The sequence below is a fragment of the Schistocerca cancellata genome, chromosome 7 (assembly GCF_023864275.1).
Source record: "Schistocerca cancellata isolate TAMUIC-IGC-003103 chromosome 7, iqSchCanc2.1, whole genome shotgun sequence".
NCBI classification, from domain to species: Eukaryota; Metazoa; Arthropoda; class Insecta; order Orthoptera; family Acrididae; genus Schistocerca; species Schistocerca cancellata.
In genome coordinates, this window is record NC_064632.1 from 600,687,414 (window position 1) to 600,711,401 (window position 23,988).

Genomic DNA, 23,988 nt, shown 5'->3' on the forward strand with positions numbered 1-23,988 from the left:
AGTGTTGCACCCTTAATTTAGTAGACACGAGTAAGTATTCTCCCTCTGGAGTCACAGAGGACTTCTGTTTGAAGAAGGGGGTAATAATATTCTGTTCCTAGCTCGTCACGTATCTGAACGAAAAGTCTTGACTTGAGATCCCCGTTCTTAATGTAATTTACAATTTAAAACTTTTGCCCCGATCTGATTTCAGATACTTTACAATGATCGTGACACCGTTGATGCTGCTACCCGGCATACAGCTTGTAAAGCTCTTATTATAAATTTCACATACGCTGATCTCAACCTACAGACTAATTTCAGAAGTGTATTACAGGGTCAAGATCAATATGCTATAGATTTCCAACCATAAATTTTGTATTATCAGCGGCACAATTTATTTCACTATTTGTACCTAGAGCGACAGGTATAATTCATAGACGAAAGAAGGAAACATGTGTTAAAATAGTTTTGAGAAATTTAATAAAGATGTTTTGGCAAAATATCTTAAAGACAAACGTGCTCTTGGGTGAATTATACGGCAATGGTACACATTCTTCTTACCTCAAAGTGGTATTTCCTTCCTGGTGAGAGACCAGAAACAGTATAACAATAGAGATCGGGCCAAGCACCACAACGCTTCGGTTCCGTGATAAGTTTCGTGTTACGGCCACTGTCTTCTATACTGTACGTGATAGTGAAGTATTCAATATCCCCGTACGTGTTGAGTGGTGGAGACCACCTCAAGCCAACCATTCTGCGACCCCTCTTGTACACACTGAGTGACTGCACTCGTTCAGGAGCTGGAAGAGGAGAATAAAATAAAAGAAGAACGCGAATGTGTGAAAATAATATAATCCTGCTAAATGTTTCGAATCTAACAAGTTTCTTTCTATTTCTGAGCACTCTACACCACGATCACTACAAGTTACGGCCATACACCCCAATTGTAAGGGCTCTGTCATGTCACAGTACAGACAACCTGTACATATACATTGCAGATTTCTAGACTGTAATAAATTATCAGACATAGGGGCCACATCTACAGCTACGTGACTACTCTGCAATTCACAGCTAAGTTTCTGGCAGAGGGTTCATCGAACCAACTTGAGGCTATCTCTGTACAGATCCACTCTCGAACAGCACACCCGAAAGTGAACACATAAATATTTCTGTAAGAGCTCTGATTTCTATTATTTTATTGCCATGATCGTTTCTCCCTAAGTAGGTTGGCGTCAGTAAAATATTATTGCATTCAGAGGAGAAATTTGGTTATTTAAATGTCGTGATATGTCCTCGTGCCAACGAAAATCACCTTTGTGATAAATCATTGGCACCCAACTCTCATATCATATGCGTGACACTCTTTCGCATTTTTCTCGAGAGCTGCCCTGATTTGGACTTTTTCGATGTCCTCTGTCGATCCTATTTGGTAAGAATCGCATTCTGCACAGCAGTATTGTAGCATATGCCGGACGTATGTAGTGTGGACAATATGTTTAGTAGACGTATTGCATCTTGTAACTATTCTGCCAATAAAATGCACTCTTGCCCACAGCTTTATCTATGTAATCGATCCCATTGAAGTTGATTATGATTGTAGTTCCTCGGTATTTAGTTGAATTGACATTTATAATATTTGTGTGATCTATCATGTACAGAAATTTAACGGGTTGATATCAGTATTCATGTGAATGACCTCTCACTTTTAACATATTCTCCCATATCATTAGGAAGAGCAGAGGGGCTATCATATTTTCTAGGGAAACGCTAGATATTTCATTTGTTTCCATTGATTACTACGAAGTGTGACCTTTCTGACAGGAAATCAGAAATCAGGAGCTGAATCGCATAACAGAGACCATACTCCATGGGCATGTAATTTGATTAGTGGTCTCTTGTGAGGAATGGTGTCAAAAACATTCTGGAAATGTAGAAATATGGAATCAGTTTGAGATCCCTTGTCGATAGCACGCATTACTTCGTGTGAATAAAGTGCTAGCTGTGTTTCATAAGAACGATATTTTATGAATCCGTGCTGACAATGTGTCGATAGACCGGTGTCTCTGAGGTAATTCATAATGTTCAAAAACAGCAGATTTTTCAAAGTTCTACTTGCAGATCGACGTCAGCGATATGGATTTGTAATTGGCGAATTACGCCTATCTCCTTTCTGGAATATCAGTGCAAACTGTGCAACTTCCCGGTCTTTAGGTACGGATCTTCCGTCTAGCGAGTTACTGTATATTATCGCCATGTATGGAGTTATTTTATCAGCATAATCTTAATGGAACCTAGTAGGTATGCTATCCGAACGGAATGGTTTTAATTCATCCCTTCTTCTAACAAAAAGTTTCGGAAAGATAATTGAAAAATATTTCCATAAAAAGTTTTTAAAAAGAGAGGGATAGTAAGTGAGAGAAAAGGTAGTGTAAGAAATTAAAGCTCAACGCCTTAGCTTGTTTCATGTTACATAAACCAGAAACATCCATTGTGCACACTCTGTGTGCTCAGATCTGGTTATGTACGAACCTTGTCCATTAGCACCAGCCGCTCGTATGTGATGTGTAATTGTGACTTGGAAGTCGAAACAATATACCAGTATTATTAACGACTACATCGACATCATGTATGTCATACTCCGCAAGCCACCTAATGGTGTGTGACGGAGGCTACTTTTATGTTTTAGGCGATTTATTCCAAAAAGTGACCTGCCGGTACTGATTCCGAAGATGAGCATTTTTTCCCATATCTGATAAATTAGTTAAGAAAACAGAAAGAATTATTTTCGGAGACATTTGAAGAGACTGAAATTATTAACAGGTAAAGAATGTGCACAGTGAACGGCACCGCAGTGACAACACTGGACGTTTGTTCGCTCTCTGAACTTTTAACGCAGTGAACGGTGCAGCCGCAGTTGACGCTGGCCGGTGGTCAGTTGTTTGAGCGACTCTCGAAGGGAATTTCAATCAGAATCTCTAGCTTCTTCCCCAACGAAGCCAGCTGGGACAAGCATAATTACATTTCATATAATCATTAATTTGCCTATTGGCAGGTACACGAGAGAGATAATTCAATTCCGAACCTTATTAATCCAACTGGAGATAAAGTGATCCACTAAAAACGTAGGCTTCGCAGATAATCATCGTTGCAGCTTGTTGTGTAGCGCTGTGCACTGTGACTTTTTGTACGATTCGCACGCATTTTAAAGCATCTTTTTTACCTTTCACCCAAAGTGAAAAGTGACGACAAAGCAGGCTGCGTCTACTTGTGTCGAGGTTTCCTACCAACTATGCGGATACCAGAGTGCCCAAAAATATGATAGCTGACTCGTCATCTTCAACGAGAAAGCAAGAAATTCGTAGGCAAAATTTCACCACCGTACTAGGGCGAGGAGAAGGAGGTCGGGTACACTGGCTTGTCGTGTCCAGCAGCATCCAGCAGCATCCAGGTCTGCGGGGCCTTCAGGTGCGAATCTGAAGTGAGCGGCGATGTGAAGGCAGGCGCCCTCGCTGTCAGGATCCCAGTCGGCCGGCTGTGACCACCACATCCGAGGGTCGCCGTGTTGTGTACCAGACGCATCTTAACCTCTTCACATCTGCACCTGACGTCCAACTTTGTGTGTGTCGCCCTACACCATTGGACAGAGACTAGCAGCGGACCGACTAGAAAATTAGGCTACCATTAACACCACATCTGCGTTTGAAATGATTCCACGACAGGAACCACGGACTGCAGATGAATGGCGTCACATGGGGTTCTGCAATACCACAGATGACCACAGCAGACGAATGAGGTAACGACGCGCAGAAAGCGACCATCCTTGCAGTGTGTTGGAGAGGCACACTGACCGTACTCCTGGCGTTAAGGTGCAGCAACCATCAGGTGTGACTTATCGTCTTGGCTCGTAGCGACCGAGGCACAACAATACGTCACAAACAACCTGTGCCCTCACATGTTACCTCTCGTGTGAGTGCGACGTTGTTCCATTTTTCTAGAGGACAGTGTTCGTCCACATGTGGCACATTTCTCTGTAAACATCCTGCATGATGTCAAGGTACTCCCATTGCCAGCAAGATTCCTAGACGAGTCCCCCATAAAACGTATGTGGGACAAGCTCAGTCTTCGACTCCATCCCAGTCCCAGCGTGCAGTATGGCAAGGAGCGTCTAGGATGGGAATGGGCCAGATTACCACACTAGAGGACAGAATGGCTTTGTAACACCCTTCCTAACTGAATCAGTCTCAGCATCCAAGCTGGAGGTGAGGCAACGTCATACTCGTAAATTGGCTCATACTGCCAGGTTACATGCAAATCTAATTGGTATTGTAATGTAAAAAAAAAAAATCACATACACTGTCAACCTGTGAAGGTCCAATTCGTTTTCTCCACTTTTTTTGGCAAAAGCATATATTTCTTCAGAGTTTTATCATTTTTATCAAGATTTTTCTCATGAGAAATATACAGGTGCGTAAGCAGTGCTAAAACGCAATCGATTTGGATAATTAATGAAATTAAAATATTATGTAGGAGGAAACAGGAGCTGTGTTATAATATGATGGATAGTCAAGGCCCTATAACAAACTCTTCCTACAGACAATTCTGTGAGATGCTGAAGAAAGGTATCAGACGTTAGACCAAGTGAATAAAAAGCTCTCAGAGAAAAATTAAAGGTAATTGATCAACTGTAATTCTTCAGCTGTTTCAGAAATGACGAAGAAAGACATCAGACGTTAGACCAAGAGAATAAAAAGCTCCCAGAGAAAAATTAAAGCTATGTCATCAATTGTAATAGAGGTATGAGGGTTGAATGTGTGCTCAGTGTATTAAACTTCTCTTTTGTGAGAATGAAACTGTTAACGACTTTCTAGAGTTTTGTAAAATCTTTAATAACAGACGGCATGTTAAATTAAAAATTTTATGCTACAGGTAACTATGTAGACTTACTGTACCTGGTAGTCCAAGACCACTATATCACATGCAACCAAAGAAGAAATAGAATCAGTTGTTACAACATTAAAGACTAAGAGTCTTCAAGGGTATAACGAAATTTCAAGTAAGACTATGAAGATCAATGTATCATACATTGCTTCTGTAAACGCAGAAACCTGTCCAATGGGTCTTTCAGATGTCGTCAGTTTCCTGGCATATTGAAATATTCCTTACTGAAACCACTTTATAAAAAGGGTGAAAGAGATAACGTGCATACAGTAACATATGTTATTGTGAAAGACGTGGAATATAATACAAATGATGTAGCCAATAGGGTAGCCAATAACAACAGAATGTGCATTCAGCAAAGAGATTAATGTTTGACTATAATAAATTGCAAAGTGTACAGTTTATGACACGGAACTCTCGAAGTAGCAAAATTTACCGAACAGTTCGTAAACTCAAGTATTTTAAATCCTTAAAACTGAGAAAAGCTGGAAGAATATCTTTCGAGTTCCACGTACAAGAACTCACGCAGAAGCTGAACGATGGAAATTTCACCATGAGATTGACCTCCACTGTCTCCAACAGTTAGTTTCACTCTGTTTTCAAAGAATTGGGTGATAAGACATATTGGCAATATCAGTTCGCAAACGTCGTGTAGGTCGTCCTTTAGGTGTTTCGGAATTCTAAATCTGCAGTTCCTGTACACAAATTCCTATCATGAGATATCTTATTGGCAATATAGACTCATTCAAAAGAAAGTGGAACTTCATTCAGTGAACACTAAAACGATATAGACTTGGATAACGCATCCTGAACTGTACAGATATTTGAGCTCTATTTAGCAGGTTCTGTTCTCAACAATCATCTTGTAGCGCAAAAAGCAATTGAGAGATAAACCCCAAATATTCAAATCGAAGTTGAGACATTTCCTATTGGGATATTCCTTCTACCGTGTACAGGAATTCCTCACAGCAATTGATAACGTTTTTCTGACATGTGTTGTATATTCTTACAATATTTTTAACATGCTGCGAAGCTCAAGAATTCTTAATTTAATGAACTGTAGGAGAAGTGCGTAAGAAAATTTATAGAGGAAAATATATAATTAACAGACCATTTGAAAGAAGAGAGGGTGAAGATAATCTGTCAGAAGGCTTGCAGAAAAAAGCGAGAAAAATTGAAGTGCTTATAATGAAAGAATAGTTATAACTTTGAGTTACTGGGCTATTCCATGTACTACAGAGAAAAGAGATCTGGATCAGTTTTGTATAATTCTGTGGGTAAATTAGCGCTTTCAGCAAAGTTAAATGGAATAATCATATGTACATTCTGTCATGATAAGATTAAATTTTATGCTGTACATTAGTCAATAATATTCATAGAAATAAATTGCTACTGCTACCGAGTGTCTGTGACTAAAGGTACCTACAGAGGTACGCCAGAAATAAGTAAGTGAAACTCTCAAAGAAAATTATAGCCTGTAAAACTTTAGTAATTAGTATTATAGCATTGTGTTAAAAACTTGTTCCAATGTTAGGCCTCAACTGACTGACATTGAGGAGCAACGGGATTAAAATCCACATCTGGCCATCCAGATATAGGTTCGCCTTGGTTTACAAAAATCAATAACGGAAATGCTGCTATGACGAATACATTGGATTTCCTTCAGCCATCCAGTTTGAGCTTCATCCTTTATCTTCATGTCATTGATAGGAAATTGAAAGTAAATTTGACTTCATCCTGACAGAAATCACTTTAATATTTCCCCTTTTTTACTTTTATTTGCTTATTTTGAAGATTATATACTATGTATTTTATGCCTCTGAGATACACGAAAAACTGAAAAGATACTCGTTACTTCAGTGGAGTACGTTACATATCGTTCTGACAACACTTTTCAAGGGAATAAGAAGAATCAGAGGAATTGAACAACTAAAAGTAATTAAACTCCCTTTTACTCTCTCCTACATTTCCCTCTGGGAACAGAATAGTAAGTGACAAGTTGAGGAACACGTCTGTATCCATGTATGTATCTTTATTCAGTAACAGTGCTAACCATTTAATCCTTCAAATCTTTACAGAGATTGTTTCTATCATTAACAAATTCAGTAACAGTGCTAACCATTTAATCCTTCAAATCTTTACAGAGATTGTTTCTATCATTAACAACACAATCATGCCTTGTGCTTTATTTTAAGAAAAGTGAAGTGTTTGTAATGAGAAAGAAGGAACTCATTAGGTAAATGTAATGGAAGGAGGAATGAAGGTAAAACTATATAAAGCATATTTGTAATCTTCATTCCGTATAAGAAATGTCTAAGCGCCAATTACTCTCGCCATAATAGTCAGTGACTCTAAGTCAGACAAACTCATATACTGAAAATAGGCACGCAGATGCAGCAAACCAGATCTGACAGAATCAATGACTCCAGTTAGATAAAACTTTTTTAACTGAGTTACGTAAAACCAGAAATTTAAAAGATAAGCACACTTTGTCATAGTATCCACTTGTTTATGATGCACTTTCCATCCCATCAATACAATCAGTTCCCTGGAGAATATACCATACACGAACGTCTCAGATAGTAGCCTAATTTTTCACTGATCAAAATGTAATTTATGATTTTCGCCATAACAATTAATTTTTATAGCTCTTACCACAGAAGCTTAAGTTATGAAACCATTGGATCATGTGATTTTACACTATAACTCTTTGTAATTAAGAGTAGCTACAGAATGATTACTGACAAGCATGTATTACGCTATAATGGCAAGTAAATTGCATTTTCATGATACCTCATGTTACTTACAACTACTTAAAGCAAAAGTACACTTACCTGTGCTACTGGTACAGAATGGAATGTTCAGTTGATGTGAGTCACTGGTTCCACCTGAGGTGACAACTGTAATGTAAGCATCATAGCAGTTGCTGGGTGTGAGGTTTGTGAAGTTGACATTCAGAATGTTTTCGGCAACTGTTCCCTGTTGAATAATCTCATCTGTGTTATTCTCAACCAGTGAATAATAGTAGCCATAAATGTAGCCATTAAGACCAGTGCAGTCTTCAGGAGGCATCCAACTTAGGGAAACACTTGTATTGGACACAGCAAGTATTGGATTTTCAGCAGCAGAGGGTGCCACGTGTGGTGCTGAAACATATGAAGATTAAAAGTATCCACTCAGTAGCAGTAAATGTCTTTAAATTACTACTGAATTACACAATGGTACATTTAACTTAAAATGAAGCGCTGCTTAAGCACAACTCGTTTCAACGGAATTCATTTTGAACGAAATGTATCTGAGGCAAATTTTAACAGATGGAAAACATTTCTACGCCTGAAATCTGAAATAAGTTGGAGGAATAAATTTAAAGACACATACTGTAGTGGAAGCAACGTTCAGTGTTAATATTGTTTAATAGGATTCACAAAACTAATTATTTTTATTGGCGAAAAATTTTTCAGTACGTTCTGACCATCCAGTCGTGTCTTTACATAATCTTTTGCGATGGTGAGTGGAAAACTGATTAGGAAAGAACTGACAGGAAAGAAAATAGGTGGGCTTCTTAATGGAACAGTGAGGAAAAGTTACTGTCTTAAGTCTACACATGTGTCTGCTATTTTAACACACAAATTTACATCCTGCAGAATACATCCAGTTACTTGTAACAAATATTTAAAATGTTTTCCACTTCTTTCAAGCACAGCCATGCAAATCTTTCAGTACCTCTACCAAACCAATGTAAACGAAAGGATTAAGTCTGTAGACCACTATAGCCAAATTGCTGCTTGCGTCTTGCTGACATAAATAATAAAGCTTTTGTTCCGAACAGTAATGAACATTTCGGATATATAACTTGACGTTGTACTTGAAAGTACTTTCAACAGTTCCCAGTACGAAGAACATTAAGTCCAAATTTTTATTTAAAAACAAGTTTTCTTGTCAGAAAATCATATTTTCTTGATTCCTGATGACAAACAAGGGTTTTAATGGATGTAAACCACGGCCAAGTAGAGCTGTAGGCATGGTACCTCTGCTACTCGTTGTGTAGAAAGGTGCAGATCAAGATTAACTGCTGTAACAATACTTACTCTTTTCAGTAGTTGTTGTAATAATGCTCTTCAGTCCAGAGACTGGTTTGATGCGGCACTCCATGCTACTCTGTCCTGTGGAAGCCTCTTCATCCCACAATAACTACTGCAACCTACATCCTTTTAAACATCCTTATTGTATTCATCTCCTGGTCCCTCTTCAAAACTTTTCCATGCTACGCTTGCCTCCAGTACATTCTTGAGCCCTTGACATCCGAGAATGTGTCCTAACAACAAATCATAGCTTTTAATTAGGTTATGCCAGAAACTTCTTTTCTCGGCAGTTCCATTCAGAACCGCCTCATTGGTTACATGATCAATCCATTTGACTTCTGGATTTCGAATGCCTTGTCTCAACTTTTTATCGCCCGCGTTTCTCTTCTGCACAAGGCTTCATTACAGAGAAGTACGTCCAGGAAAAGATTTCTAGCACATAGTATTTATATTCAATATTAACCAATTCCACTTCTTCAGAAACGATTTTTTTCGCCAGTCCACGTTTCATATCATTCCTGCTTCGGTTATCATCAGTTATTTTACTGCCCAAATAACAAAATGTATCTCCTACTTTGTGTCTCTCATGTCCTCATCTAATTCCCTCAGTCTCACCTGTTTCAGTTGATCTACATTCCATTATCCTTGATTTGCTTTTGTTAATGATCATCTTATATCATCCCTTCAAGACACTGTCCATTCCTTCAGCTGCTCGTCCAAGTCATTTGCTGTCTCTGACAGAATTACAGTGTCATCGGCAAACCTTAGAGTTTTTATTTCTTCACTCTGGACTTTAATTTCTTCTCAGAGTTTTCTTCGATTTCCTTTACTGCTTGCTCAATGCGCAGACTGAATAACATCCTGCTCTCACTCCCTTCCCTTTCACATCCCTCGACTCTTTTGACTGTCGTCTGGTTTCTGTCCAAGTTGTACAAAAACTTTCGCTCCCTGTATTTCACTCTTGCTATCTTAGGAATTTCAAAGACTGTATTCCAGTCAGCATTGTCAAAATATATCTCAAAATCTACGAAAGGTATAAACGAAAGTTTGCCTTTCCTTAACCTATATTCTATGAGAAGTCGTAGGGTCAGTACTACCTCGCGTGTTCCTACATTTCTCAGGAACCCAAACTGATCTTCCTAGAGGTCGGTTTCTACTAATTTTCCCATTCTCCCTTAAATAACTCGTGACAGTATTTTGCCACGTGCTTATTAAACTTGTAGTTTGATAATATACATAACTGTCACCACCAGTTTTCTTTAGAATTGGAATTATTAAAATCTTCTTAAAGTCTGAGGGTATTTCCCCTGTCTGACACATGTTGAGCACCAGATGGAAAAGTTTTACCATGTATGGTTCTCCCAAGTATATGAGTATTTCAAACGAATGTTTTCTATTCCAGCAGCCTTGTTTGGAATTATGTCTTTCAGAGCTCTGTCAGATTCTTCTCGCAGTATCACATCTCCTATCTGATTTACATCTATGTCATCTTGTCTTCCTATAATAATGCCATCACGTTCGTTTCACTTCCATAGCATTTCCTTACACTCCTTCCACCTTTCAGCTTTCCATTCATTGCTTAGTACTGATTTTCCAACTGAGCTCTTGACGTTTATATAGCCGTTTCTCTTTGCTACAAAGGCCTCTTTAACTTTCGTCTGGCCAGTATCTATCTTTCCCCTAGTTATGTACGCTGCTGTATCCTTACAGTTGTGCTCGAGCCATTGCTGCTTAGCCATTTTGAACTCTCTGTCAGTTGAATTCCTTACTCGTTTGTATTTCACCCGCTTCATTTGCTGTATTTTTATATTTCCTCCTTTCATAAATTAAATTCAGTATCTCCTGTGAATTCACGGATTCCTGCTAGTGCTCTTCGTTTTACGCATTTGCTCCTCTGCTTCTTTCGCTGCTTCACCTCTCAAAGTAGCCCATTCCGTTTTACTGTTTTCCTTTCTCCAGTTTCAGTCAATAGTTACCTGATGCTCCCTCTTTCAACGACCTCTGGCTCTTTATCCAGCTCCCGTCTCCTCAATTTCCTACCTTTTTGCAATTTCTTCAGTTTTAATCTACAGTTCATAACCAATAAATTGTGGCCAGTGTCCTCATCTGCCTCTGGAAATGGCTTATGGTTTAAAATTTGATTCCGAAGTATCTGTTGCACCATTATATAATAAATCTGAAATCCAGCGACGACTACAAGCCTCTTCCACGTATATAACCTCCATTCATGATTCTTAAACCAATCATTAGAGATGATTACATTATGCTTCACGCAAAATGCAACCGAGTGGTTTCGTCTTAATCCTTCCCGCAGTCCACAGTCTCCTACAATTTTTCCTTCTGTTCCTACGACCGAATTCCAGTCGCCCATCAAAATTAAGTTTTCTAGTACATTAACCATCCAAATAAACTGTTTTATGTTATCATTCATTCTTTTAACCTCTTCATCACTTACGGAGCTAGGTGGCATGTAAACCTGTGTTACTCTGATGGATACTGAGTTTGTGTCTGTCTTAGCTACTACGCTGGTCGTAGTAGTGTACTCGCATTCCTGTTTAAATATTCATAATTAGGCCTACTTGTGCGTTGCCTCTATTCCATTTTGTATTTATAATCCTGTACACGCTTGACCGGAAGTCCTGTTCAACCTGCCAACGAACTTCGCTAATCATCACTATACCTAAACTGAAACTATTTTTTGTTTTTGTTTTAAATGTTCCAACCTACCTACCTGATTAAGCGATCTAATATTTTACGATCTGATCCGTAAATTGGCGGTTTTTTTCCGGATGACGATATCCTTCTGAACAGACCCTGCGCAAAGATAAAAAAGGTGGTCTATCTTGCACTACTGGCCATTAAAATTGCTGCACCAAGAAGAAATGCAGATGATAAACGGCTATTCATTGAACAAATATCTTATACTACAAATGATATGCGATTCCATTTTCACGCAATTTGGGTGCATAGATCCTGAGAAATCAGTACCCAGAACAACCACCTCTGGCCGTAATAACGGCCTTGATACGTCAGGGCATTGAGTCAAACAGAGCTTCGATGGCGTGTACAGGTATAGCTGCCCATGCAGCTTCAACACGATACACAATTCACCAAGAGTAGTGACTGGCGTATCGTGACGAGCCAGTTGCTCGGCCACCATTGACCAGACGTTTCCAATTGGTGAGAGATCTGGAGAATGTGCTCGCCAGGGCAGCAGTCGAACATTATCTGTATCCAGAAAGGCCCGTATAGAACCTGCAACATGCGGTCGCGCATTATCCTGCTGAAAGTAGGGTTTCGCAGGGATCGAATTAAGCGTAGAGCCACAGAAATATAACGTCCAGTGTTCAAAGTGCCGTCAATGCGAACAAGAGGTGACCGAGACGTGTAACCAATGGCACCCCATACCATCACGCCAAGTGTTACGCCAGCATGGCGATGACGAATACACGCTTCCAATCCGTGTTCACTGCGATGTCGCCAAACACGGATGCGGCCCTCATGATGTTGTAAACAGAACCTGGATTCGTCCGAAAAAATGACGTTTTGCCATTCGTGCACCCAGGTTCGTCGTTGAGTACACCATCGCAGGCGCTCCTGTCTGTAATGCAGCGTCAAGGGTAACTGCAGCCTTGGTCTCCGAGCTGATAGTCCATGCTGCTGCAAACGTTGTCGAACTGTTCGTGCAGTTCTGGCGCTGCAGTCCGGAACCGCGGGACTGCTACGGTCGCAGGTTCGAATCCTGCCTCGGGCATGGGTGTGTGTGATGTCCTTAGGTTAGTTAGGTTTAAGTAGTTCTAAGTTCTAGGGGACTTATGACCTAAGATGTTGAGTCCCATAGTGCTCAGAGCCATTTGAACCATTTTGAACTGTTCGTGCAGATAGTTGTCTTGCAAACGTCGTCATCTGATGACTGAGGGATCGAGACGTGGCTGCACGATCCGTTACAGCCATACGGATAAGATACCTGTCATCTCGACTGCTAGCGATACGAGGCCGTTGGGATCCACCACGGCGTTCCGTATTACCCTCCTGAACCCACCGATTTCATATTATGCTAACAGTCATTGGATCTCGACGAACGCGAGCAACAATGTAGCGATACGATAATCCTCAATCGCGATAGGATACAATCCGACCTTTATCAAAGTCGGAAACGAGATGGTACGCATTTCTCCTCCTTACACGAGGCATCACAACAACGTTTCACCAGGCAACGCCGGTCAACTGCTGTTTGTGTACGATAAATCGGTTGGAAACTTTCCTCATGTCAGCACGTTGTAGGTGTCGCCACCGGCGCCAACCTTGTGTGAATGCTCTGAAAAGCTAATGATTTGCATATCACAGCATCTTCTTCGTGTCGGTTAAATTTCGCGTCTGTAGCACGTCATCTTCGTGGTGCAGCAATTTTAATGGCCAGTAGTGTATCTCCGGAATTTTTCACCCAAGAAGATGCCATCATCATTTAACCGTACAGTATATCGCCCTTCCCTCCGGAAACTAACGGCTGTAGTTTCCTCTTGCTGTCAGCTGTTCGCTGTACGAGCGTAGGGAGGACATGTTGGTTGTGTTACAAGGCCTTATAAGTCAGTGATCCAGACTACTGAAAAGGCGACTGCTCGCCTGCAAAATTTTTCTGGCCTCTCAACAGACATTCTTGCGTTGTAGTTGTACCTACGATGCGGCTGTTGGAATTGTTGCCCTCCACAGAAAAGACGATGTTTTCGTTAGGACAGTTCCTGTAGCTTGAGTGACGAGGCTAGTGGTCCATACCACAGTGCGACGGTCGCGAAATTATGTCTTTACTTGTCGATTACCTTCTTGCGACCATCTTAGATTATTCCGTTAATTCACTGTGTAAATGTTCCATGTTTATAAATAAAATTTGCGAGATTCTCTAAGCATATTCAACACATCTTTATTGTAATATTCTCCTTACTGCATGACTAACAAAGAATTCCTCACAGTCAAAGTACAATAACACGACAGTGTACCGCACTTCATTCAGTAAGTGGCGCCGTCAGAGAAGAAATGCAATTCACGTTCTCCAGCAGCAACAGTGAGGGCGCTTGTTCCTGTTGCCAGCTGATGGGTCAGGACGGCACCGTGCCGGAAGGTTTCTGATAGCATTAACAAAACTGTGCTGCTGATTAGAACACTTACCGAAGACAAATATTCAGTTCTAAAAGCCCGGTTCAATGGTAGTAACTTAATTCATCCCTTCTGTACTAAAGTTCCAACACAGACATGCTTTTTTTTACAATTTTCAAAGTTTCCAGGCAGTGATCGATGAGTCTGTGCGCAACGGTTTGCCTAAATCTCCGTATGGCCAAAAGAGCTTGGAAGCATAAGACTAGTTCAGCAATTCAGAGGCACACAAAGAGCAACTTAAGAGTTGAATGTACACTTTAACTGGTAAGAAATGCGTGAAAATGGATCAAACCAGTTTTCCTGCAGGCCATTTTTTTTTAAACTCTACGAGTAATAATCTAATGCATCTTCGAATCTGAGCTACTAAAAGATGCGAACAAGAAACAAAAATGCCTGGAATTTAGGCAGAACATTTTTTACGTTTTATCTTTTGCTTTTAATATGAATAACGCCTCAGTAACCCGGACTTGGCTAATTTGGAATCCGAGAACCTGAGAGAGACTGGACAACCAGCCGCGTCAGGCTCGTTCACCGCGGCGTGTTGGACGCACTTCCGCCCTCCCCATTCGCTTCACCTTGATCGACAATGTGTAACAACCTTCTGTGTCACTGATACACATGAAAGCAATCAAGCCAAAGTTCACGTGGCGGGTTGTATTAAATTCAATGTCTGTGATTACTTTAAAAGTGTATGGTAGTGCTCATAATACTATAAATCAGCGAAAATGACTCATCAATCGATAAGTGTAGAAGTTAAATCAAAGTGCTTGATAATATCCGAGTGGGTGCTGCTGCCCAGAGTGTTGTGATGGAGTTTGACACTGCTGAGTCGACTTATGACGACGTCAAGAAGTAGTGCACTCAAACAACGGACTTTGTGATAAACGAAACAAATCAGCAGGAAAATGAAAACGGACACCTGGATCAAAACTGATCAGCATTTATGATGATGAGAATAATGATGATGATACCGATGACGATCATAAGCTGGTGGAAACTATGACGCTTCTTCCTGTAAGAATATTCTAACTGCAGGCTGCAGCGGAAAGATTTCTCTAGTACCTTCCGCCGCAAAAGTCGAACACGCGCCAGAACAAATGGACGTGGTCAGCCCACAGAGGGCTCCGCCTCCGCGGCGGCTATTCCGCGCAGCGAGGGCGCCACCGCTAAGCCACGTGCAGACAGCGGCCAATAGCCGCTCCCTCCGGTTTCGTATATAGGGACGCGCTCTGCCCTAGTCCAGTAAGCCACATCTCCGGCGGTACTCCGCAAGGTTAACGGCCTTCGATTGTGCCATTCCAGCACCAATCGATGTGCTAGGTTTTTCAGGTGCCGGCCGGCCAGCCAGCCAGCAGCAGCAGCAGCGGCCCCGTCCACGGCAGCGGCAGCAGCGGCATTCCTGCCACCCGTCGTCGCCGTCAGCGCCAGCAGCGTGGGACTCTGATCTTCGTCCGTCTTCGTCTTCCACCGTCTCCGTCTCCATCTTCGTCTTCGTCTGTCCCCAGTGTTTGTCCTTCCTTTTTCGTCCTGTGCGTTTTTGTTTCTCCCTGTCATGTCAGCCCCCACCACCACTACCACCACAGCCATAGTTTATACTTCCCCCTCCGCCGCCACCACCACCATAACATGGTGTGCCCAGTCGCACCCCCCTCTTTCCATCCCGCCTCTTCTCACTCTCCCTTCGCCCTCGCTCTTTGTCGCCCCCTCTCCAGCTTCTTCCTCCCGCTCCTCTCCCTCAGATACTTTCCCCCCGCTCCCCCAGCCTGTCACTGCAGCTCCAGCTAGGGTGATGGACCGTCGGACCACTGCCCATGCCCAACTCTCCCCATCGCCTTCGCCATCACCGCCACCACCATCCCCATCGCCGTCGCCGTCGCCTTCACCGTCACCATCTCCGGCGCCGCCTGCTGCATCCACGCCGGGACCTGCCTCTTCCCGCCACCTCCCTATAGCTCCCGTCCCTCATGTCACCACCCACCCTTCTGCCGCCGTTAAACGCCCTAGTGGCACCACCACCTCCTCCACTCCCAAAAAGGCACCGCCCCGTCCTCCTTCCCCCCCCCCCCCCAGGATGCCATGCATGTCTCCCTGCTTGGCCCTGCTCCCTCCACCTCCTCCTCCTCCTCCTCCTCCACCCAACCCACTTTATACAAATACCTCCTCTCCCGTTCCGATCCTTCCCTTCTCGAGGCCTGGAATCTCTCCCTCCACTTCCCTGGTGCCCCCATCTCTCTCCTCACTCCCAGACGGGATTCCGTTCTCATCTCCTCCCCCAGCCCAACCCTCCATACTGACATCCTCTCCCGCCTCCCCATCACCCGTTTTGGCCCCAATGCCTCCCTCACCCCTGCTCCTTCTCCGTCTCCTCCCCGCCAACCCCAACCCCCGCGTCGCCCGCCAACCCTCACCGCCGTGATCACTCGACTTAGTCCGACTATCACGGAGGAGGAGGTGTTGGCGGAGATCATCGCCATCAGTGTCTCGTGTGTGTGACGTCGTTTTGTGTTTTTAGTGTCCGCCGTCACGCTTCTACGTTCACTTGTGCCGTCGGATTCATCAGTGTTATGTGCGCCGTGTCAACGTGTTTTCAGTGTCGTTATCGTCGAGTGTGAACGGCTCTGTGTTTTTTCGTGTATCTGTGACCACTACTTTTTGCCCGTCACTTTTTCTCTTCTAATTCTCCGTTCTGCGTACTGCTATTGTCAACACTATGGCTGAAGAGCGGCGTAGCATGCCGCTGACAGCCTGCCTGATTGTTCAGGTATTAACATAACAATACAGGGAAAAATACCCTAGTCCAGTCAGTCTGGTACTCGCTCTGGACTACGCTTCTATCTCGGCAGTACTACGTTCTGGTTGTTGCTCGTTGTTGACATTTGCCTGGCTCTTGTTCTGAGTGGATTTACTGTTAGTGTTTGGTGTTGTGGTTTCCACAAGCCTCCGTTGTTTATCTCTTCCTTGTTGTGTCGGTCACAGTCGGTCGTGGTCGGTCGTTGTCGGTTGTCGTTGGTCTGTCGCCCGACTCGTCCTGTGTTCAGCCGGTGGGGCGTGCTCCACCGCCTGCGGCTTCCCCGCCTGGCGGCTCCGATCCGCAGCCCCAGGCGTTCCCGCTGTTGGTTTTGGTTACTACAATTTCTACATAATTTACGTTTCGGATTTCAATGCTACCACTGGTAGATTTTCAGACTCCGTAATGAGGATGCTATCCACGATGAAAATGTGTATGGAGAAAGGTCAAGTTTTTCAAGCCTTGAACTATTAATTAATGAATTAAAAACTGTTTCAGAAGAGCTGAATTTACCTTTGCGACATATTTACAGCGCACATGAAACTTCCTTGTGTTGGCGCGCTGCGCCTGACAAAACACTGGCCAACACAACAGGCAGTAGGGCTCTAAAATGCATTGCGACGTACCCCATACACATGTACTTTATGGGGTGCGTCATCCAAAACTTACACCGCAAATATTGCGGACATCGAAAGTGCTATTGATGTACGGTTTTCGTAAAATGGGTTGGTAGCCAATCAACAGATCATAATAATACTTACAAATGGTTCAAATGGCTCTGAGCACTATGCGACTTAACTTCTGAGGTCATCAGTCGCCTATAACTTAGAACTAATTAAACCTAACTAACCTAAGGACATCACACACATCCATGCCCGAGGCAGGATTCTAACCTGCGACCGGAGCGGTCGCGCTGCTCCAGACTGAAGCGCCTAGAACCGCACGGCCACTCCGGCCGGCCTTAATAATACTTACAAACTGTACTTACTGTGCAAACGTGCACTTTTTTAAATGAAACTGTGGCTATTGACATTTAAAAACTACAAATAACGTAAAGCGGGAGGTCAGTGGTATTTGTTGCAGGATTCTAGAGCGAGTCATTTACAAGATCTCGTCTTTTGAAAAGTTCCTACACCAACACTCGTTCGTGCCATTCAGCCTGCTTAGTTGCAAGGCATGATCTTGTTATGTTTATTTACAGTGGGCTCGTGTATTCCGTGAGTGCCTTGCAACTTGCTATGCAATTCGTGTTTGACAATCCAAGAAGTAGGTCGTGAGTGGATGATGCGATTTACCAGTGCAGGAGAGGGGGAAATTTATGTTCTTGCTGGTGTTGCAGTTGGTGTGCTCGTTAGCTCCCGTGCAATCGCACGAGGAAGCGACATGAGTCGGGCAAGTGCCTACGCATTCTCCGGGGACATATGTTCCATCCTGACCACACCTATCTCCATCAAGAGTTGCACGGAAACGATTGTGAGGAAACTGCTAACATCTGAGCGTGGGCGTTAAGACAGCGTACTCCAGATGTACCATGCATCGTATTTAGTGCTTAAGCCAGATTTATCCATCATTGTCAGGTAAACCGCCGAAACATGCACTATTGGTCTGTTGAAAATTCCCACTGCCTTCGTCAGGTGGAATGTGAGCGTACATCGAGTGTAAACGCGTGGTGTGGGATAGTGGACCATCAGCTCACAGGCGGAACACTGAAGGTGCTCAAGTATCGCAGCCTCCTATCAGAACATCTTCCACGGACGTTAGAAGACGTTCCTGTGCAGACTAGGACGAACCTGGAGTACGAACTTGATGGCTGTCCAGCCTATAGTGCACGTCGTACAACACCATACTATCACGAATTAACTTTTTCTGTGCGGAAAGCTGAAATATGCCGTCTACAAAGACATACCAAGTACACCTGATGATGTGCAACGACGTATTGCGTCAGCCTGCTCGGACATCTCCACTGAAATGCTGGCAGCACGTGTGCAGCAGACTGAAAGCGTGTACTGCCGCTGCCGGTGGGCATTATGAGCACAAACTGTGATGGCCAACTGTCTCGTTATTGGTCTGAATCCACATAGCTAGTGAATGCACTTTTGTAGTTCTTCAGTGTGTGCTAGCACAGGTATTGTACAATTGTCAGTGTCGGACCGTTTCAAATGTGATATCTCGTAAACGACTCGCTCCAAAATCCTGCAACAAACATCACTGACATTCAAATTTACCCTTATTTCAGTTTGTTAATATCACTCAGCATTGTTAGATTTAGAAAAATATGGAAATCTCTAGAACTTAAGACAGATATAAAACCATTTTCCCCGTTAGTCACGTGACGTTGACAGGCAGGAGGAAAGCGGGAGTCAGAAGTGAGGAGTAGCTCCAATTAGCGATCGTGCTACATTACGCCACCTTTTCTCTCTGTCTCTGTTTCTCGATTGTTATTCCCCATTCGGTCATTCATAGTTATTAAATCTATTTAATCGGATGAGGATGCAAAAGTTTGTTGAGAAGCGAACCAATTACAGAATAGGAAATATTTGGTTTATTCTTGGAATTGTTCAGTCTCCGCAAGAATTCGGACGAAACCAGGATTCAGAAAACTTTAGCAGGTGACACACATAGCAAATCGCTTCACATCCATAATTCAGCTATACAGTGAATGCAACTTGAATGACTGAACTGAACATCATGTCGATAATACTGCAGTTTTATCCCTGACATTGTGAAACGTATAACACCCGCCAGGTAGCCGAGAGCGGCGGATTAACTACGAGGGACGGTACGTCGGCCAGCCTGGATGTGGTTTTTAGGCGCTTTTCCACATCCCACTTGGTGAATACTGGGCTGCTCCCCACGTTCTGCCTCAGTTACATTGTTCGCAGACATTTCAAAACGTTCGCACTATTTCATGGCTTACACTAAATGCAGACAGCTGGGGTACACAAATTCTGTCCCAGGGGGTTTGGGGCGGCAACAGGAAAGGCATTCACCCACCCTCTGCAACTAACACTGCCAAATCCATAGTAGAACAGCCGACCCCACGTTGAAGTGGGATGAAGTTCACAAGAAATGATGATGATTCTGAAACGTGTACCTTGACTGGCTCCTGTTTCCTGAAGATTTTCCTCGTTGAGGGGATTTACAGACTATGAGGAATGAGTGAATGAATAGCGAGATGGATGAATGATCCAGATATTACACCCAGCATGAATTCGATAGAGTCTAATTATTAATAGCTGCATAACCATAAACAGTTCAAGTCTAGAAAGAATAAACTTAAGAAAAGTGCCAAAAATAGTAGGTAACTGCTATATATGAAGATATACACTGAAGAGCCAAAGAAAATGGTACACCTGGCTAATATCGCATAGGGCCAATACAAGCATGCAGAAGTGCCACAACACGACATGGCATGTACTCGACTAATGTCTGAAGTCGTGCTGCAGAAAACTGACAGCATGAATCCTGCACTGCTGAATATAAATCCGTAAGAGTACCAGGTGGTGCAGATTTCTTCTGAACAGCACGTTGCAAAGCATCCCAGATACGCTCAATAATGTTGATGTCTGCGGAGTTTGGTGGCCAGCAAAAGTATTTAAAATCAGAAAAGTGTTCCTGGAGCAACGCTGTAGCAATTCTGGACGTTTTGGCGCCGCATTGTCCTGCTGGAATTGACCAAGTCCATCCGAATGCACAATGGACATGAGTTGATGCAGGTGACCAGACAGGACCCTGATGTATGTGTCACCTGCCAGAGTTGTATTCCGACTTATCAGAGATCCCATATTACTCCAACTGCACATGCCCCACACTGTTACAGACCCTCCACCAGCTTGAACAGTCCCCTACTGACATGCAGGTCCCAAGGATTCATGAGGTTTTCTCCGTAGCTGCACACATCGATCCACTCGATACAAATTTAAATGGCACTCGTCCGACCAGGCAAAATGTTTCCAGTCAACAGTCCAATGTCGGTGTCGAAAGGCCCAGGCGAGGCGTAAAGCTTTGTGTCATGCAGTCATCAAGAGTACATGAGTGGGTCTTCGGCTCCGAAAGCCCATATCGATGATGGTTCGTTGAATGGTTCGCACGCTGACACTTATTGACGGTCCAGTATTGAAATCTACAGCTATTTGAGGAAGGTTGCACTTCTGTCACACTGAACGATTCTCTTCAGTCGTTGTTGGTCTTGTTCTTGCAGGATCTTTTTCCGGCTGCGGCGATGTGGGTAAGTTGACGTTTTTAGCAGATACCTGATATTCATGGTATGACCGTGAAATGGTCGTAAGGGAAAATCTGAACTTCATCGCTACGTCGGAGATGCTGTGCCCCATCACTCGTGCGCCGACTACAACACCACATTCAGTTAAATCTTGATAACTTGCCACTTTAGTAGCAGTAAGCGATCTAACAAATACGCCAGACTGCAGCGCTGTATCCTGTGTGTTTACATATCTGTGTATTTGGATGTGCATGCCTGTACCAGTTTCTTTGGTGCTTCGTGTATGATCATCATACCTAGATGTTGTGCTGAAGAATTTTGTAATTTTATCTCTGGGGTGCTGCGAGATTTTGCGAAACTGTCGATTAAAAAAAAAAAAAGGTGATGTGAATGTCTACAGATGATATTTTTTTCGAAAGTGATTAAATTTCATGCTGTTTCGTCTCTCTTCTAACGCAGGGAACTCCACGTTACACTTCTGACCGCTGCAATGGTGTATGTACTAGAAGACAAGCTGATCTGCTGCATAAATCTACTGTGCTTTTAGTGTCTGCTGCAATTGTTCATAGAAGCAGTCTTTGTATGGATAACAGGTGTAATATATAGCTTATTCAGTTTTGCAGGTATGGGTGGAGGAGGCGTATTCTTATTGTCTCCTTGCAACAGATGTCGATCAACTACCTCAGTGACCTGTTCGTCTTGTGCTGGCAATTGAACGTGCACTGTGGAATTCCATGGGTCCTTTTCTACAGTTGTATGGAGTTGTGTTTGAGGAAGCGGGAGAAATGGTATTATCAACTCTGTTCTGGCTGTGTAGTTTTAGATTGTCTTCCTGCCTCCATTGTAGGATGGTATCAAAACCACTACCAGGCGAAACAATCGCAAAAACTTACCACAAATATCGTGACAAATAAAGTTCATAAATTATATAGCGATTGCCATGACCACGGTTTTTCAGTTCACACTGGGCAATGTATCGCCAGAACAGCCTAATCTTGTAGCTCATTAGAATCACAATAATTTCTACAAAGGCGTGAGACTTCTCAGTATGTTCCTGCTTTGAGTAATGGCTTATACCTCCTCACCAGTAGGAGGGGAACAGGGGTGCTGGTGCAATTTGTTACTGCAGGTTGCCTATATCAGGGGTAGGTATGCAGCCAGGGGCAAACTTACTGTTCTCCTTTGATTGACAGGAACTTAAACTATTGTGCTGCTAGAAAGATCCTTCCTTTTGATTGACAGGCACTTAACCTATTGTCCCCCACCCCCTCCCACTCCCCTCAAACTCAGGAAACCTCCAACCCACCCCCTCTTCTCAGGTCTGATTTATTGGAATAACCCCTCTCACTCTTATCAGTATGACCCCTCTGGTAAACAACCCTCTCCTTCCACGCTCCCCCCCCCCCCCAGCATTTGGCGGGAAAAAAGACTCAGTTCATCGGTCATTTGGAGGGAAAGCGATTGCTGTGTATGGAATATTGTTTGAACAACTTAGACAATGTGTCGAATATTGTTCATTTAAACATTTTAACAGATTCAAGGCAGTGTATGGAATATATGGAAATTGATGGACAGGAAATTCAAGGGTATATAGTTTATTTATAAGAAATTCAGTTTGTTGGGCTGGATTGCTCTTGCTCATCATTCTCTGCTGTTTGGAAACATGTAGCTCTTGTAAGAAGAAATTACATGGGGCAAACATGTTGCATATTCTAATGTTTGGCACTGTACTGTGGGTGTCTTAACCTAATACTGTAGAACAAAAGGAAACTGGTGCCTTTCATTTATAATTTTAATGTTTAGCCCTTTGTCAGTACTTAACCTATTGTTCTGTTAAGAGGTTTTCCACGTCACCCCCTGTTCCTTAAACTATTGTACCGCCTTTGATACCAAATTAAGTAATTAGTTATGTCCTCCCACCATTTCCTGGTAGACTTTACGAAATTCACATGCTTTTGAACGCCATTTCTGTAGCATTCTTCTTTGTCTCCCACCCCCTTAAACTAATGTACTGTGTTTTACATAAAAATTATGCAAATTAACTTATTGATCTGGAACGACCTGTGCCTCGTGATGACTGGGTGTTGTGTGGTGTCCTTAGGTTAGTTAGGTTTAAGTAGTTCTAAGTTCTAGGGGCCTGATGACCACAGCAGTTACGTCCCATAGTGCTCAGACCCATTTTTTTGGAACGACCTGTTTTTTGCACCCTGTCACCCACTCACATACACTATCCCCTTAACAACTGTAGCACTAACACCACGTTGATATGAATTAAAGCGATATTCTTCACATGTGTGGGGTAGTTTATCTTAATTTGCAGCATCCTGTTTGTCAGTGAAATCACTGGAATAAAGTTTAATCAAAAGATTGCTAATAAAAAGCACATTCCGCCACCTGATGCCCAACACCACCGTGTGCACTGGCAGCCCCCACAAAGTGACGATGCGGCTGTCAGCTGCCGAGCGATGCACAGGTGTCCGTCCGGGTCCTGGACGCACGAGGCGGCAGCATCGCATTCATACTTGGCACATGAGAAATTCATGAGACTGCTCATGATGTCATTCAATTCGAATATAATTAGTTGTAATTCGTTGAAAATGTTTAAAATTGTCGAAATTTGTTGAAATGTAGTATATACCTACAGCATTAGTGGTTTAGTGTGGTGTTACCACCACAAGAGGCTGAGACATGGTGTGCTTGTTGAGGAGTCGGTAGTCGGTGTTCAATTAGCGAGATGTTGGTGAGTGAACATAAGAAGAGGAAGAATACGGTTCTGCAAATAAATGCATTAAAGATGCATGGATACATCTGTCTCTGATGGAATG

The 23,988-nt window shown here is 42.9% G+C and overlaps 1 protein-coding gene across 2 annotated transcripts in view; it reads right to left on the reverse strand.

The window, feature by feature from the left end:
- LOC126092026 (uncharacterized) overlaps window positions 1-23,988 on the reverse strand; it is a 489,900-nt gene that overhangs the window by 73,165 nt on the left and 392,747 nt on the right. For both annotated transcript variants that reach the window (XM_049907420.1, XM_049907421.1), the window contains 2 exons: window positions 7,755-8,066; window positions 544-782 (listed from right to left, as the gene is read on the reverse strand). In XM_049907420.1, coding sequence (XP_049763377.1) covers window positions 544-782; window positions 7,755-8,066 — 551 coding nt within the window. The remainder of the gene's footprint in view (window positions 1-543; window positions 783-7,754; window positions 8,067-23,988) is intronic.